General features: G+C 38.3%; 1 protein-coding gene across 6 annotated transcripts in view; it reads left to right on the top strand.

Moving 5' to 3' along the window:
• SGK3 (serum/glucocorticoid regulated kinase family member 3) overlaps positions 1-18,060 on the top strand; it is a 151,530-nt gene that overhangs the window by 113,687 nt on the left and 19,783 nt on the right. For all 6 annotated transcript variants that reach the window (XM_032759639.2, XM_032759640.2, XM_032759638.2 and 3 more), the window contains 7 exons: positions 4,427-4,476; positions 7,008-7,065; positions 11,463-11,546; positions 11,646-11,777; positions 15,666-15,778; positions 15,874-15,910; positions 16,684-16,770. In XM_032759639.2, the coding sequence (XP_032615530.1) occupies positions 4,427-4,476; positions 7,008-7,065; positions 11,463-11,546; positions 11,646-11,777; positions 15,666-15,778; positions 15,874-15,910; positions 16,684-16,770 (561 nt within the window). The remainder of the gene's footprint in view (positions 1-4,426; positions 4,477-7,007; positions 7,066-11,462; positions 11,547-11,645; positions 11,778-15,665; positions 15,779-15,873; positions 15,911-16,683; positions 16,771-18,060) is intronic.

Here is an 18,060-nt window from a genome sequence, read left to right as displayed (position 1 = left end):
GGTATCATAATTTTATGCAACTCTTTTGGAAAGCAATTCAGCAGTACATATCAAATATAAAAATATTCACATCAGGAATTGATGCAAATGGAATAATCCACACAAAAAAGCAAAAGATGTTCATTTCAGTATGATCTGTTAAAAACAATATTAGACTCAACCTAAATATTGACCAGTCACTTAGTGTTTGTCTATATATGTTATACATTTTAAATTATTTTTCAAGATCAGATGTTAAGCTTTGACATATCAAGTGAAATCAGTATTTTAAACATACGCATATTCACACAGTATGATTTACAGTCAGTTTTTTAAAAAGATATGCAAATACTATATGAAAGTAGTGTAAATATTTGCAAAATTACATATTGGTAAGGTTATGGATTTTAAAAAAACCTTTTTCCTAATACTTTCAACATTTTCCAACTATTAGTATTTTTAATTGAAAAATGAATGATTTCAAGTAATGTTTTTAAAATCTATGTAACCAGGCTGGGCGTGGTGGCTCACGCTTGTAATCCCAGCACTTTGGGAGGCCGAGGCGGGCAGATCACGAGGTCAGGAGATCGAGACCACGGTGAAACCCCGTCTCTACTAAAAATACAAAAAATTAGCCGGGCGTGGTGGCGGGCGCCTGTAGTCCCAGCTACTCGGAGAGGCTGAGGCAGGAGAATGGCGTGAACCCGGGAGGCGGAGCTTGCAGCGAGCCGAGATTGCGCCACTGCACTCCAGCCTGGGCGACAGAGCGAGACTCCGTCTCAAAAATAAATAAATAAATAAATAAAATAAAATCTATGTAACCATGATTTTTCATGTTTTGCTTGCTACTCATGTGAGACTTGGTAGGTTTCGGTTATTTGAAGACTATCTTGCCTTGCAGTGGAAGACAGCTGCAGACAACTTGAAGACAGAACCAAGCTGAGAGATTTCTGGGTTCTGCCGCTGTTGGCTTTAAATCTGAGTTTTATTCCTTTTTTCTTTTTTCATCCATAACGTCTGAAACTTCCACTAGAATCCCTTGAGGTTTTAAAATACTGATAAAAAAGAATCTCTTTTAAAAAAGGAAAAAGCCATACTTTGTTGTGTAATTGTAACTACTTATTAAGGACTTTTTTTTTTTGAGACAGAGTCTCGCTCTTTCGCCCAGGCTGGAGTGCAGTGGCGTGATCTTGGCTCACTGCAAGCTCTGCCTCCCACGTTCATGCCATTCTCCTGCCTCAGCCTCCCGAGGATCTGGGACTACAGGCACCCACCACCACGCCCGGCTAATTTTTTGTATTTTTTAGTAGAGACGGGGTTTCACTGTATTAGCCAGGATGGTCTCCATCTCCTGACCTCGTGATCCACCCGCTTCGGCCTCCCAAAGTGCTGGGATTACAGGCATGAGCCACCGCGCCTGACCTATTAAGGACTTTTAAGTGAATAACTAAGTGAAGTTCCTAGCTGGAATATTTTAGAGGGCATCTGGACCTACTCCCTTATTTACACAGAGAAAAATAGAGGCCAAGGGAAGTCAAGAAACTTAAACGATCTCAATTAGTATTCATTCTGTTAATAAATTATACCTCACCCTCAATTTAGTGACTAGATATTGTCTTCAAAAATAGTAAGTACAATTGTCTAATTATATATCCTAATAATTTTCATCATTTCAGAAATGTGCTCCATTAGGGAAATCCTTGCCTAAATAATAAAATCTAATTACATCTTAACATATTAACATACTTAAGGGGACAAGTTGTTCGTGTTGTTTAATCTGCACTATATTTAATCCTCTTCCTTCATCTTTTTTTTTTTTTTTTTTTTTGAGATGGAGTCTCTGTTGCCCATGCTGGAGTGCAGTGGCTCAATCTCGGCTCACTGCAACCTCCTCCTCCTGGTTTCAAGCGATTCTCCTGCCTCAGCCTCCCAAGTAGCTGGGACTGCAGGCGCACACCACCACGCCAAGATAATTTTTGTATTTTTAGTAGAGACGGGGTTTCACCATATTGGCCAGGCTGGTCTTGAACTCCTGACCTCGTGATCCATCCACCTCAGCCTCCTAAAGTGCTGGGATTACAGGCGTGAGCCACCACGCCTGGCCTTCCTTCATCTTTATAAGAAAAATTTATTGAATGGAAAATTAAACCAGTTATCTGCACATTCATTAAAAGAAGAAGTGTATTGAAATTATAACTCAGTTTGAATTACATTTTAAGAGTCTAAGGAACACTGAAATATTTATTTTTTATTCCGTTTTTATTATTGATTTGTTTTGATTATTTTGTAGCAGTTACTTAGTAGAAAGGAACACTGTAGTATTTAAACATTAAAGGCAACTCTTACGTTAAAACTATGTCACAACAGGACTAATCTCATTTAATGAATTTTTTATGTATAACAATAGGAAATAAATTTGAATTGTAACTACAACGCTGGTGCCAATGTTGTTTTTTCATGAGAAACTTCTGTATTTTATTATTTTTTGAGACAGTCTCATTCTATCACCCACGGTGGAGTGCAGTGCCGCTATCTCAGCTCACTGCAACCTCTACCTCATGGGTTCAAGGGATTCTCCTGCCTCAGCCTTTCGAATAGCTGGGATTACAGGTGCCCATCACCACGCCCAGCTAATTTTTGTATTTTTGGTAGAGATGGGGTTTCACCATGTTGGCCGGGCTGATCTCAAACTCCTGACCTCAGATAATCCACTCGCCTCCACCTACCAAAGTGCTGGGATTACAGCCGTGAGCCACCACTCCCGTTCAGAAACTTCTTAAGAACTTTTGAAGGATGAGATGATTTGCCCTTTATTTTAAAAAATAGTTTATATTCTAGATATTATAAATTTGAAATGAATTTAAGTAAAAATAAATACTACATATGTCTATAATAAGTTTGGTAAGATAAAATTTTCTTGGCCGGGCGCGGTGGCTCATGCCTGTGATCCCACCACTTTGGGAGGCTGAGGTGGGTGGATCACTTGAGGTCAGGAGTTCAAGACCAGCCTGGTCAACATGGCAAAACCCTATATCTACTAAAAATACAAAAATTAACCGGGCATGGTGGCGTATGCCTGTAATCCCAGCTACTCGGGAGGCTGAGGCAGGAGAATCGTTTGAAACGAGGAGGTGGAGGTTGCAGTGAGCCAAGATCATGCCACTGCACTCCATCCAGTCTGGGCAACAATAGTGAAACTCCATCTCAAAAAAAAAAAATGTATTGGTTCTGATTAGAGAAGTTTTTAAAAGCTTTTTTATATTTATAGCTTATATGAAGTATAATTATATAGAACACTAGTAAAAATACACATATTTGAAACATTTATAACTGATTTAATTATCTGAATGTATAAAGAGGTTTTAAAGTTCATTTATGTGAAGCAGAATTTACTTACACTTGGCTTTTACAAAAAATGCTCACTGATAGGATTACTAGATTAATCTGGGATTTTTGAGTTAAAATTATAGCTAATTATTAATGAACTAGAATCTTTTATTATTTAAATTTCTCTATAGCATACTAGGTAAATAAAGATTTGCTTCTAAATTAATACCAGGGCTTAAGCTTACTGTGTTAACTGCTGCAAAGAGAAAAGCTTATATAAAATGTTGGCGCTACCACAGTGCTAGAATTAGAAAAGGCCGAGCGTGGTGGCTCACGCCTGTAATCCCAGCACTTTGGGAGGCTAAGGCAGGCAGATCACGAAGTCAGGAGATGGAGACCATCCTGGCTAACACGGTGAAACCCTGTCTCTACTAAAAATACAAAACAATTAGCCAGGTGTGGTGGCGGGCGTCTGTAGTCCCAGCTATTCGGGAGGCTGAGACGGGAGAATGACGTGAACCCAGGAGGCGGAGCTTGCAGTGAGCCGAGATAGCGCCACAGCACTCCAGCCTGGGCGACAGAGTGAGACTCCATCTCAAAAAAAAAAAAAAAGAAAAGAAAAAAACACTGCTGTCTATGTTTGCTTTGTCTGTATTTACCTACCATCAAATTAAAACTGAAAACCCAGCATTTGCAATCATCATTGTCATCATCCTATCATTTCTGTCTTTGATAAACTGTTTGAAAACTTGAAAAACAAAAAGCCATTTTTAACCAGTTTTTTAAAAAGTGATCCCTCTTAAACTGCGGTTTCAATACCCACCTCCTCCAAGGAGATTTCCTCAGTTTATTTCATTTATTTGCCAACTTAGAGCTTGATTTCTGGCTTACCCTTTTTCTTACAACAGTTCTTGAAAATTACCATGAGAAAAATGATTATGTTTTTGTCTGTGTATTTCCAAGTAAGTCCGTACCCTTACTGAGAATCAGGACTTTGGGTTTCTTTAACATGGCAACAAACCAAATATTTGTGGTACAGTTACAAATATTTTATTTCAAAACATTAATTAATTTTTGAAGCTCCAGTAAGAATGTTGTTTTTCTTTCCCCACCTTCACAGCTACACTCTACCTCACAGAACATCAACCTGGGACCGTCTGGAAATCCTCAGTATGTTTAATTTGCTTCAAACAATTTTTTAACTGACTTTTAGGGAGATCTTTTTTGAGCTTATGCAGATATGTATAATTACACTAATTTAACTGTAGGCCTTTGAAATATAACCATAGTTACAGTGAATACAGTGCTGTCATATGCTCCACTAATTTACTGTTCCAGCTTTTCACTGCTTTAGGAGAGCCCTGAGGAATTTTTAATCCACAAATTGTTAATTGGGTTCTGCTATTTTGTCATTGTCACTTTTCTGGGTGGGTGGGTGGGGTGTGTGTGTGTGTGTGTCTAAAATCAGTAGACCATATTTCCCAAGGGACTATAAGTCCTATGAGGTCCTCTGAAAAAAAGCACCCTTGCAGGCCTAATTGACATTCTGCTGGTGTTTGGTGTGATTGGTGCACCCCTGTTGTTAGCCAACTTGTTCCAGAGGAGTCATAATGGACATTAGCATATTAAAGGCTATTAAACTTTGTTTACCGAGTTTCTCCCCATATTCCCAGACTAATTGATTAGTAATGTCTGCCATGGGTTGGAGGAGGAATGTGGTCTTGCTGCCCTTACTTGTAATTATCCTCACAGGTATATTATATTTACTCTGAAGTGTTTTTTTATTCTGGGCTTTCCCTACCCTTTTGCTCTACTTGGAGAATGATATAGGTGGATGGGAGAAGTGGTCCAAGGACTGCGTCCTGGTACACTTCAGCATTATGAGATCAGGAAAGAACTGCTAACAAAGACTGAGAAAGAGACAGTAAGATTAAGAGAAAAACCAGGAATATGGTTTCCTGAAGTCAGAAGAGTGCCTGAAAGAGGAGGGAGTAATTAACTCTGTTAATGTGGCTGATAGGGCAAGTAAGATGAAGACTGAAAATTGACCACTGGATTTCATAAAGTCGTTGGTGACTTTTAAGGAGCAGTTTCAATGGTGTGGTGGTTGGTATAAGACCCTGATCAGAAAGGGTTCACAAGAGAACTAGAGGAGAGGACAGCAGGTAGAGACAACGAGTTTACAAAACTTACTTGAAGAGTTTTTGCTTCAAAGGAAAGCAAATAAATAACGATGCTAACTGGAAGTTTGGTTTTAAGCATTGTTTTCTGTTGTTCATAGCATTGAACAAAAATGGCAGCACAAAAAATGGATTTTTTTTTTTTTTTTTTTGAGACAGAGTCTCGCTCTGTCGCCTAGGCTGGAGTCCAGTGGTGCGATCTCTACTCACCACAGCCTCTGCTTCCCAGGTTCTCCCTCCTCAGCCATCTGAGTACCTGGGATTACAGGCAGCCACCATCATGCCCGGCTAATTTTTGTAGAGACAGGGTTTCACCATGTTGGGCAGGCTGGTCTTGAACTCCTGATCTCAGGTGATCTGCTTGCCTCAGTCTCCCAAAGTGCTGGGATTACAGGCATGAGCCACTGTGCCTGGCCAAAAATGGAAATTTGCTTTAAGTTAAGGTTCATCCCCAGCAGTTAACAGTGAGGCTTGGAGTATGGCCTCAGCTTGCCTATTTACTGTGTTTGAGGGACCTGCATGCTTTTCACTGTTAGATTTGTTTACAAAGTTACTTCAGTACCTCTGCATATCTTAAGAAAATAGTCCAAAGAGCAGGTTTTTGAAGAAGAAAAACATGTAAATATAGTTAAGTGTTTATCTCACTAATCTTTACCTGTCATTATTTAACCTAGTTCTGGTTTTACTCTCATGTTTGAATTACCTATTTTTTTGATAATTAAGCAAATTTCAAATCTAAATGGATTTATTCCCCTCTTCCCGTACAACTTGAATTCAGACCATGTTGGAGGAAACGGCTGTTTTGGCTGCTTAAGCTCCCCTTTCTGCTGCCATGTGTTTTTGTCTACATAACAGCCAATGCTGTTTTTACCTGATAGGTTAAGTTAACAAATGAAAGGGCAGTCTTAGTATTCCCTCTTGCTTTTCTCCTCCTGGCTTTCCTATATTACCATTCATGAGAATAAGCTGAGAAGTATTTTATCTTTAATGTACAATAAGTGGTTTATATGAAACACTGTAATGACTTTTTTCTCCATCAGAAATTCTTAGTGTCTCTACTAGGTGATCCAACTAGCAGCTTCATTTTCAGAATTACCACATGCTATATAGTCCTTAGAATGTATCACTTATTTATATAGTTATTTAATTTCCTCAACAACATTGGACCATGATTAATAAAATTGGTTTAGATAGAAGCTATTTCAAGTTCAAAACTACATATAGGATATGCATATATCCTTTTCTCCCAAAGAGAGTATTATTGAAGTTCCTCTTAAGCAGAACTTAATGAGGCTTAAATAAAGTTATGAAATGTTTTATCTGATCAGAAAGTAGATATTATTACTATTCATATTACCTACTCTGCATGAAAGATGAAATACTCAGCAGGGAAGCTAGAGTTAATAGGCTGAAGTGTTTTGTGCCTAACATTTATTTTTTAAAGAGGGAAGTGCTAAGAAGGTTTAAAAGTTAATCTTTCCAATTTCTAGGAGGCTAATTCTTACTGTTAATTTATTTCAGTGCCAAACCAACTGACTTTGATTTCTTAAAAGTTATTGGAAAAGGCAGCTTTGGCAAGGTAAGAGTGTTTTGTGAGGTTTTTATTTGGTTTTGGTTTGGGGTTTTTTTTTTTAGAGACGGGTTCTCACTCTGTTGTCCAGGCTGGAGTGTAGTGGTGCAGTCATAGCACACTTGAACTCCTGGGCTCAAGCCATCCTCCCACCTCAGCCTCCCGAGTAGCTGGGACTATAGGCACACACCAGCACGCCCGGCTAATTTTTTCATTCTTTTGTAGACAGGGCCTTGCTGTCTTGCCCAGGCTGGTCTCAAATTTCTTTCCTCAAGTGGTCCTCCCACCTTGGCGTCCCAAAGTGCTGGGATTACAGATGTGAGCCACCATCCCCAGCCTAAAGTGTTTTTATTTTCTCATTCAGTAAATGAGTACTTAAGGAATTTATGCTTTATGTGTGTGAGCCACAGGACTTTTTGGTTTGCAGGATATGGAATTAAGATACTTTCCTCACCCTCAAAATACTAACAATAATTAGGGAAAAAAGGCATCTACTCAAATTCTGTAATAAAGTTCACTTATTCAGAAGGTATTTGTTGAACACCTACTATGTGCCAGATACCCTTCTGGGCCCTGGTTAGAAAATTATGGAAATTGACATGGTCACTACCTTTGGGGTGCTTACAATCTAGGGTGGGGGGAATAGTCAATTTAAAATATTCAGTCAAGTAAATAAGTACAAATAATAATAGCAGTGCAGGAAATGAAGAATAGGGTGAAATGACAAAGGACAATAGGCAGCTGAGGGAAGATTCCCATTTATATAGCTCCACAGAAGACACGCTATTTAAGCCAAAGTTGGAAAGACAAAAATGAGCAGCTGTGTAAATAACAGTTTGAGAAGGAACGAATGTGTAAAGACCCTGCTTATTTTCTTATGGTGTCAGGTGAATCATGTAACTTGACAGTATAGCCATACCAAGGAAGGAGAATCACTTAAGGCCAGGGTTAACAGGAAAGCATCATAGATGAAGTTATCAGAATCATTGAATATATTTAAGTGCTTTTTTGCAGTGTACTTCAGTCTTTAGTAAAAATGGAATATGTATGTGTTTAATCATATTTTGCTATATTTGTAGCTTTTGGTAACTAGTTTGTTTCTGGGTTTCCTTGACACTAGAAACTGTGGCTATGCGATTAAACCCATGTATGTTTATTCACTCAGCAAATATATATTATCCACCTGCCACATGCTGAGTATTGTGCTAGTATAAGCAATAGGAAGTTAGAAATGAATCCTGCTCTCAAAACCTCCAAAATTCTATTGGAATGCTTGAGATAGTTGTCATTAAGAACAAAAGCATTATCTGTCATTAAAAACAAAAGCACTGTGGCACATACCTGTAATCCCAGCTACTTGGGAACCTGAGGCAGGAAGATCACTTGAGTTCAGGAGTCCAAGACCAGCCTGGGCAACACAGCAAGACCCCATCTCAAAAAAAAAAAAGTCATTATCTTTTGGAAACTTCATGTTTAGATCTAGAGTCTTATCAGGATTTGGTTCTTGCATATAATGTGAGGCATAGCATCACAGTTCATTTTTTTCCATGTGGATAACCAGCTGATCTTACACAGTTTATGAAAACTGTTTTTTTTTTTTTTTTTTTGCCATCTGTTGGGCCACCTGATCTCCAGGGCCACCTTTATCATGTATTCACTATTTATACCTTCACAGATCTGCTTTTAGATTTTTTTTTTTTTTTTGAGACAGAGCCTCACTCTGTTGCCCAGCCTGGAGTGCAGAGTACAATGGCGCGATCTCCACTCACTGCAACCTCTGCATCCCAGCTTCAAGCAATTCTCCTGCCTCAGCCTTCCGAGTAGCTGGGATTTCAGGCACACGCCACCATGTCTGGCTAATTTTTGTATTTTTAGTGGGGACGGGGTTTTACCACGTTGGCCAGGCTGGTCTTGAACTCCTGACCTCAAGTGATCTTCTTGCCTCGGCCTCCCAAAGTGCTGGGATTACAGGCATGAGCCACTGCGCCCACCCTCTTTTTAGATTTTAAGTTTTGTGTTTCTGTTTCTAGATTGCATTTCTGTTCATTTTCTGTTTATTGGCCTGTTTGTCCTGATGCCAGTACCACATTGTCGTGACACCTGTAGCTTGATATCCAACAGAATTAAGTCCTCCCTTCTTCAAGAGACTATTCTTAGCCCTTTGCATATCAATATAAATAAATTTCAGAATCAGCATATCAATTTCTGCAAAAATTCTATTTGAATTTGATTGGGATGGCATTGACTCTGTAGATCAATTTGGGAAGAATTATCATCTTTACAATATTGTGTTGTCAAATCCGTGACCATCGTGTATTACTTTGTTAATGTAGCTCGTCTTTAATTTTTCCCAATAATATTTTGTGGTATTCTGTTTAGAATTTTTTTTGAGATGGAGTTTCGCTCTTGTTGCCCAGGCTGGAGTGCGGTGGCACAATCTCGGCTCACTGCAATCTCTGCCTCCTGGGTTCAAGCGATTCTACTGCCTCAGCCTCCCCAGTAGTTGGGATTACAGGCACATGCTACCACGCCCTGCTAATTTTGTATTTTTAGTAGAGACAGGATTTTTCCATGTTGGTCAGGCTGGTCTCGAACTCCCGACCTCAGGTGATCCGCCGACCTCAGGTGATCCGCCCACCTCAGCCTCCCAAAGTGCTGGGATTACAGGCGTGAGCCACCACACCCAGCCAGGTGTTTGTTTTTTTATGCTGTTGAAAATTGGTGTTAATTCTTGAAGCTGAATATACACGTTACCTATGACACACTGGTTCTACTCTCTAGTTTACATATCCAACAGAAATGAATATCCACTAGGAAAGGTATATACAGGAATGTTTATAGCATCATTATTCATAAATCTAATCTATCAGCAAGAGAGTAGATACATTGTAATGTGTCATATAATGGAATATTCTGCATAACAAAATATGAGAACTATGCTATATGCCACAATGTTAATGAATATTTCATATAATTTAGAGTGAAAGAATTGAGACAGCCTTATCCTTGTGATTCTAATTACATGAAATTCACAATAGGGCAAAAGTTATCTGTGTTATTTCAAGTTGACATGGTGGTAGTTAGTTACCTTTGAGAAGGAGAAGGGTGAGTCGTGATGGATTTAGCAAAAGAGAGGCTTTAGGCTACTGGCAGGTTTTTTTTTTTTTTTTTTTTTTTGAACTGCATACTGGTTACATAGGTGTATTCACTTTGTAACAATTTATTGAGCTGTAGTGATGAGTTTTTCTATATGTATGCTATGTTTAATAAAAAAATTAAAATCTTGCAAAATGATTAGAAACCAACAAAGGGCACGCCTGTAATCTCAGCACTTTGGGAGGCCCAGACGGGTGGATCACGAGGTCAGGAGATCGAGACCATCCTGGCTAACACGGTGAAACCCTGTCTCTACTAAAAATACAAAAAAAAATAAATTAGCCCTGTGTGGTGGTGGGCGCCTGTGGTCCCAGCTACTTGGGAGGCTGAGGCAGGAGAATGGCGTGAACCTGGGGGGCGGAGCTTGCAGTGAGCTGAGATTGCACCACTGCACTCCAGCCTGGGCAACAGAGTAAGACTCCGTCTCAAAACAAAACAAAAAAAAGAAACCAACAAAATGCAATAAAACAGAAGAAGGCCAGGTGCGGTGGCTTACGCCGGTTATCCCAGCACTTTGTGAGGTCGAGGCAGGTGGATCGCTTGAGCCCAGGAGTTTGAGACCAGCCTGGATAACATGACGAAACCCCATCTGTACAAAAAATTCAAAAATTAGCCAGGTATGGTGACACACGTCTGTAGTCCCAGCTATTTGGAAGACTGAGACAGGATGATCACCTGAGCCTTAGGGAGGTCGAGGCTGCACATGAGTGAAAATTGCGCCACTGCAAGATACTCCAGATTTCTTCAGATTCTTTAAAGCCTCTGCATGCGACCCAGCCCACTATAGAAATCTATGGCCCTTTTTCTTCTGAACTCTTCTGAATTTAAAACCTGTTAAGAAAAATCTCAGTATGAAACAGTACATTTTGATTACCTAAAGAACATTTCCTTATCCTTGTTAATATAGCCATGAAGTTTATAACAATATTTTCTACAGGCAGTATTTTCTCCTGGAAGTACAGGAGACTTCCAGGATTCAGGGCTGGAGCACATGCGTGCATACACACATAAAGTTCTCAAGCAGTGTAGATTTGGGCACTTAAATTTAGTTAAAAAGTCTCAAATATCAACACATTAAGTGACAAAGAAATGGTGCCTGACTACTTGATTTTTAAAACAAAAACATGATCTAGCTCCCTTATGGACTTTCTTTTTACAAAATTTAAGAAGTATTGATGTATTGACAAGTGAATTATTTCTATCAAAATTTGAAATTTCTAATAGTATACACTAATGTTTAACTATAACAGGTTCTTCTTGCAAAACGGAAACTGGATGGAAAATTTTATGCTGTCAAAGTGTTACAGAAAAAAATAGTTCTCAACAGAAAAGAGGTAAAATAAAATACCTGTTGTTTCTCTCAAGCCCATTTTCTCAATTAAGAGAGTTGTTTTCTAGTGTATAATACAATTGATCTTTTGCCTTTTTTCCAGCAAAAACATATTATGGCTGAACGTAATGTGCTCTTGAAAAATGTGAAACATCCATTTTTGGTTGGATTGCATTATTCCTTCCAAACAATTGAAAAGCTTTATTTTGTTCTGGATTTTGTTAATGGAGGGGAGGTGAGTTTTATAATGAGTTTTCTAATATTAATGGTTTAGAAAAATAGCATAAAGTCAAAGTTTTTCTTGTAAGTTTTAGAAGGACAATATAAAATCAGTAGCTTTTTATAGCAATAATATTCAAGGTACTGGCTGAATACAGGATGTGGAGAATTGTAACACAGAGCTTGTAAGCATATGGTATAGTTGAGAAGGTTCATAAAAGAACCTTGATATGAAGCTGCTGGCTTCATGGACAGGTTTGTCACTAAACTATATAGCAAGAATATTAGAATAAAACGTGATTTGTAATTTAGGCAATTATCTCAACAGTTACATACAAATATTACTCCAGCTTCTCATATTCCAAGATGTGCAAATTATTAATCAGATGAGATAATCCTCTAATAAGGGGCTCTGTGGTGGTAGCGTGGCTCAGTGGCTCGCACCTTTAGTCTCAGCTACTCAGGAGGCTGAGGCAGGAGGATCACTTGAGCCTGGGAGTTTGAGGCTACAGTAAGCTATGATTGCACTGCAGCCTGGGTAACAGAATGAGACCCCATCTCCTTAAAAAAAAAAAAAGTCTTTATGATAAAGTCTGTTTTGGAAATGTTTCATGTTATATCCATTTCTTGGTGATTCACAGTATGCCTCAGCATGTTAAAGACTTTGAGAAATTCTGCCTTAAACAAAGTCAGGATATCTTTTTTTTTTTTTTTTTTTTTTTTGAGACAGCGTCTCACTCTGTCACCCAGGCTGGAGTGCAGTGGTCACAGCTCACTACAGCCTCAACCTCCTCAAATCGAATATCTTAAGAGAATTTTTTAAAACCATGCAGTCCCCTTTTTTGTTTCAACCAATCTCTTAAGTATTACGCAAAACTCTCATTCAGATGGATATTGAAATACACTTTGGGAAATGCTGCTATTATAATAATTACAATAATAACTAACTTCCATTGAGTATTACTTAGTATCCATCACTCTGGCTCTTTGTACATATAATTGTACCTTCACAACAATCTATAATAAGACTGAGGCACAGAGAAGCTGGGTAGCTTATAGAAGTAATGTGGTTAGTATCAGAGGCAGGGATTGAACTGAGGCAGCCTGATTCCAGGATCTAGGCAGCTGACCTCTCAACCCTCACACCTTTCTAATTTGTTTGGTCTTTGACCTGTGAATGTCTAAAAATTTTTTTTGATAATAGGTATTGTCATATCTTTACAAAGGGATCTTTCATTCCCCAATCTCAGAGCGGAAAATGACTCAGCATTTAACTGTAGAATAAAGGAACTGTAAGGAAAATTAGTTAATATTCTGCAAAACCAAAAGATGGTCAGACACACCTAGATCATTTTGGGGGAAGACTGTAAAAAGAATGATTATTCACCTTTCTGCATCTGTCACAAAAGTCCCTTAAGGCCAGGTGTGGTGGTTCAACACCTATGATCCCAGCAATTTGGGAGGCCGAGGTGGGTGGATCACTGGAGCCCAGGAGTTCAAGACCAGCCTGGGCAACATGGCGAAACCCCATCTCTACAAAAAAATAACAAAAATTAGCTGGGCATGGTGACATGCCTCCGTAGTCCCAGCTACTCAGGAGGCTGAGGTAGGAGGATTGTTTAAGCCCAGGAGGTCGTGGCTACAGTGAGCCATGATCACATCACTGTACTCCAGCCTGGGTGACAGAACAAGACCCTGTGTCAAAAAAAAAAAAAAAAAAAAATTCCTTAAGACTCTTCAGTGTAGAGGCAAGATTATGCATCTCTCAGGCATCCTGATTCATTGATGCAGGTGACCCCACATTGTTTTCACCTTGAAGGTTGTCGTTTAATTTTGTGTGTGCCCGAGTGCTGACAGATAAAGAGAATTTATTGAGGCTTGGCACTTTGCAATTATTTTACATGCATTATGTCAGTAAATCACAACTCTTTTGGAAAACACTATTATGCCCATTTAATTTGCCATGGCATTAATATTAAATGCCATGAAATTTTCGTTCTTTCTTTCTTACTTATTTATTTATTGAGACGGAGTCTCTCTCTGTCACCAGGCTGGAGTGCAGTGGTGTGATCTCAGCTCACTGCAACCTCCAACTCCCTGGTTCAAGCGATTCTCCTGCCTCAGCCTCCTGAGTAGCTGGGATTACAGGCACGTGCCATGACGCCCAGCTAATTTTTGTATTTTTAGTAGAGACGGGGTTTTGCCATGTTGGCCAGGATGGTCTCAAACTCCTGACCTCATGATCCACCCGCCTCGGCCTCCCAAAGTGCTGGGATTACAGGCGTGAGCGACCGTACCTGGCTTAAATTTTCTTATTTATAAATAAGAAAATTGAGGTTCAGAGAGGTTAAACAAGTGTCTCAGTGTTACAGTGTTCTAGTAAGTGTCAGACCCTGGATTTAACCTAGATATCTTGACTGCAGAGCCCATTCTTAAGTGCCACCTTGTGTCTTTGAAATGTTCACGTGAAGCGTCTAAGTGCAGGTGAGATCCCACTGCGAGCTCCCTGCTTTATATGTGGTTTCTTCGTGCTCTTTTAGGGCTTTGCTTCTGAGACCTTTTTGTACAGTGACTGCTCACTGGCAAAGATTGAAAGAGGTAGGCTTGTCATCTGAAAGATGCGAGATAATGAAAAAAGGAGAATAAAATACAATAGAATGCCAGGGTGGGTGCATGGAGAAGTTGAGTGGGTAATAGGTAGACAAGGGTTAAAGATGAGAAGAAAGGAGTGTGGTTTCCATACATTATTACTCTTATTTTCCCCCAGTGTTCATACTTAGAAATTTTAACTTCGATATATGCATACTTAGCTTTGTATACTACTTCGTAGCTTTTTTAGAGCAAAGTAGAATAAAAACAAATAAGTTTTATGACACTTGGCAGATGAGCAAGCCTCTCTGAGCCTCAGCTTCTGATTTCCTGAGTCAAAATCGTTGGCTAATGTCCACATAGGAAACATCAACACTGAGGTGGTGGTTAAAACCAACAGAATGGATAAAGTTACCTGGGAAGGGTATTTGGAGAAAAAATAACACATGGACCAAGGGCAGAAACCCTGTCATCCCTGCATTTTCTGAGGCCAGAAAGGAGCAGAGATGGAATTCACCAAGACTCAAGGAGAGATTTTTGTCTTAGAAGCCAAGCGACCCAGTGGAAACTTCCCCCAGGCAGTAACCTTAGTTAAAGGCCAGGTTATAAGAAATAAATTAAAAATTAGGAAGTATAAGAAAGAACTAGAAAGTCCAACTGCTGTTTAGCTGCAGCCGGTTGCTGCTGCTGTGAAGTGTAGGCCTAATGGTCCAGAGCTTATCTTTTTTTAAAAAAGAAACTAAAACCGTGGATTTTTACCCCCAAATTCCCAATTTTTAATGTTATCAACTAATTCAGATTTTTTGAAAAACAGTATTTGGCTCAAGTAAATTATATGTATGGAGATATATTATATATATATATATATATATATTCATATGGGTTATATTTGTTCTGCTGGGCTCTAGTTTTTAATCTCTGAATAGTGTTTGTTTTTTTCAAATGGAAAACATAGTCCAGAAAGGCCCTGTAAGATAATTACATGGCAATATCAAGATCATTGATCTTCATCAATAATCTTTTCCAGAACAGTTGCCTGGAAGGGTGAGAACATTTTTGCATTGAGTAGTAAATGGGAGATGAGTGACATTAGCAAGGGTAAACAAAGACACGTGGTTGAAGAGAGAGAATGATTGTTAGGTGGGGACATGGATGAAGGGGAGTCACAGTTCTGTGCCTTGTTACATTTTTAGCTTACATTCAAAGTAACAAAGAACAATTCCTACCTTTGTATTTACCGAATATATTTGTTTAATGCTATGTGTGAATGATCCTAACATTCTCTCTCCCCCAACCCCCACAACCATTTTGACAGCTTTTTTTCCACTTACAAAGAGAACGGTCCTTTCCTGAGCACAGAGCTAGGTTTTACGCTGCTGAAATTGCTAGTGCATTGGGTTACTTACACTCCATCAAAATAGTATACAGGTACAATTTTAAAATATACTTGTAAAAATTGTATATAACAATATTTTATTTCGGTTTGTATTCAGTTTTGCTTTTCCTTCCTTTTAATTTGATAGAGACTTGAAACCAGAAAATATTCTTTTGGATTCAGTAGTAAGTATTCTCTTTTAAAAATCTACTAGTTCTCAATTTTTGTTGTTGCTTTTATGCTTAGTACAAAAAAAGTCTCAGAGATTCTGTACTGCGTTATTTTATTTATATAACATTCTCAAAATGACAAAACTGTAGGGATGGAGAACAGATTAGTGGTTGACAGGGTCCAAGGGGATAGAGAGTGCAAAGATAAAGGTAGCATTAGGGAAGTTCCTTTGGTGGTTGTTTCATGAATCTATACATCTGTATTGCGTAGAGCTACACACACACACAAAGCATGCATGTAAAAAGTGAAAACTGAATAAGGTTGACACTCTGGTTAATAGTATTGTACCAATGACAATTTCCTCTGTATACTATTTTGCAATTTCATGTGGATCTATAATTATGTCAAAATAAAAGGAGTTTTAAAATTGTTAATTTATTGGCCGGGTGTGGTGGCTCACACCTGTAATCTCAGCACTTTGGGAGGCCAAGGTGGGTGGATCACTTGAGGTGGCACGCCTGGGCAACATGGCGAAACACTATCTCTACTAAAAATGCAAAAATTAGCCAGGTGGCACGCGCCTGTGGTCCCAGCTACTCAGGAGACTGAGGCATGAGAATCGCTTGAACCCAGGAGGCAGAGGTCGCAGTGAGCCGAGATCACACCACTGCACTCCATCCTGGGCGACAGAGTAAGACTCTGTCCAAAAAAAAAAAAAAAAACTTACTGAAAAATTGTCAATTCATATTTATGCATTGTTTTATCTTACTGCCCCTGTATTTGTCAGGGACATGTTGTCTTAACAGATTTTGGGCTTTGTAAAGAAGGAATTGCTATTTCTGACACCACTACCACATTTTGTGGGACACCAGAGGTAAGAAATATATCTCATTGTCATTTATATAATCGTGTATAAAATGCAAATATGAATTACAGATTGCATATATAAATTTAAAATAAGAAAAGTAGAATAAAAACTGTCATTTCAGCTTCCAGCCAGCTGGAAATATCTGATAATCATGCCTTGATAGTTGGGTATTTTTAACTGTGATTGTTAGATACTGCAAGACTCTTTTGAATAATCCAACAAATATAAATTATGTTTATTTGTTTTTAATGTTAGAAGTTTACCTTACGCTTCTTTACACATTTAATTATATTTCTTTTTTTTGTTTTTGTTTTCTTCTAAGGTAAATATTGTAGAAAATATATTTCTAATCCTTTAAAAATCACAAATCAATGATGAAAGTGTTCTTTCTGTGAATATGTTAACAACATTGAATCACACACTTTAAATGGGTGAATTGTGTGATATGTGGCTATTTTAATAAAGCTGTTTTTCTTTTAAAAAATGAGCTAAAGCAAACATGGCAAAATATTAACACGTGACTATATCTCAGTTGCAGTTTATTGGTTTCTCTTGTTTTTTTACATGCTTGAAATATTTTGTAGCAAAATTAAGTGTTTACTTACTGGAAGAAACTAAAGCAGTGGATATGGAAAAACAAATCACAAATCAGAATTTATTTACCAGAACATCCCATTTTCTAATCATGTTAGCTAGCAAAAAAAGTATCTATTTGTGACAATAGTAATGATCCTTACAAATCATGTAAAAGCTTTATTATTCATACTTCACACACATAAACAAGTTTAGTTTATTTTAAACTGTCCAAATTCCAAGGTATTTATAATGATTTTAGGTACCATGTAATATTTCATCTTTATCGTGGAGTACTTGTAAATACAGTGTTGAAAATGTGTGAGAAAATGGCTTCTGAGTTCAGAAACTAAAAGTATCTCTAAGTAACAAATATTTACCTTGAAATGGGTTTTTCCTTCTTTTTTCTGTCTAACCCTAGTGCTTGTATATATTTATAACCATTGTGTTTTGGTTTATGAAAAAACATTCTTTGTTATTTTATATTAATTTCATAGTTAAAATATTTTGCCATTTCTTTTTTTTTTCTTTTTCTTTTTTTTTTTTTTTTTGAGATGGAGTCTCACTTTGTTGCCCAGGCTGGAGTGCAGTGGCGTGATCTCGGCTCACTGCAAGCTCTGCCTCCCAGGTTCACGCCATTCTCCTGCCTCAGCCTCCTGAGTAGCTGGGACTACAGGCGCCCACCACTACGCCTGGCTAATTTTTTGTATTTTTGGTAGAGAC

Source organism: Hylobates moloch, unplaced genomic scaffold (genome assembly GCF_009828535.3).
Source record: "Hylobates moloch isolate HMO894 unplaced genomic scaffold, HMol_V3 SCAFFOLD_9, whole genome shotgun sequence".
NCBI classification, from domain to species: domain Eukaryota; kingdom Metazoa; phylum Chordata; class Mammalia; order Primates; family Hylobatidae; genus Hylobates; species Hylobates moloch.
The sequence above is the reverse complement of the archived record's forward strand: the minus strand, read 5'-3'. Positions and strand labels throughout refer to the sequence as shown.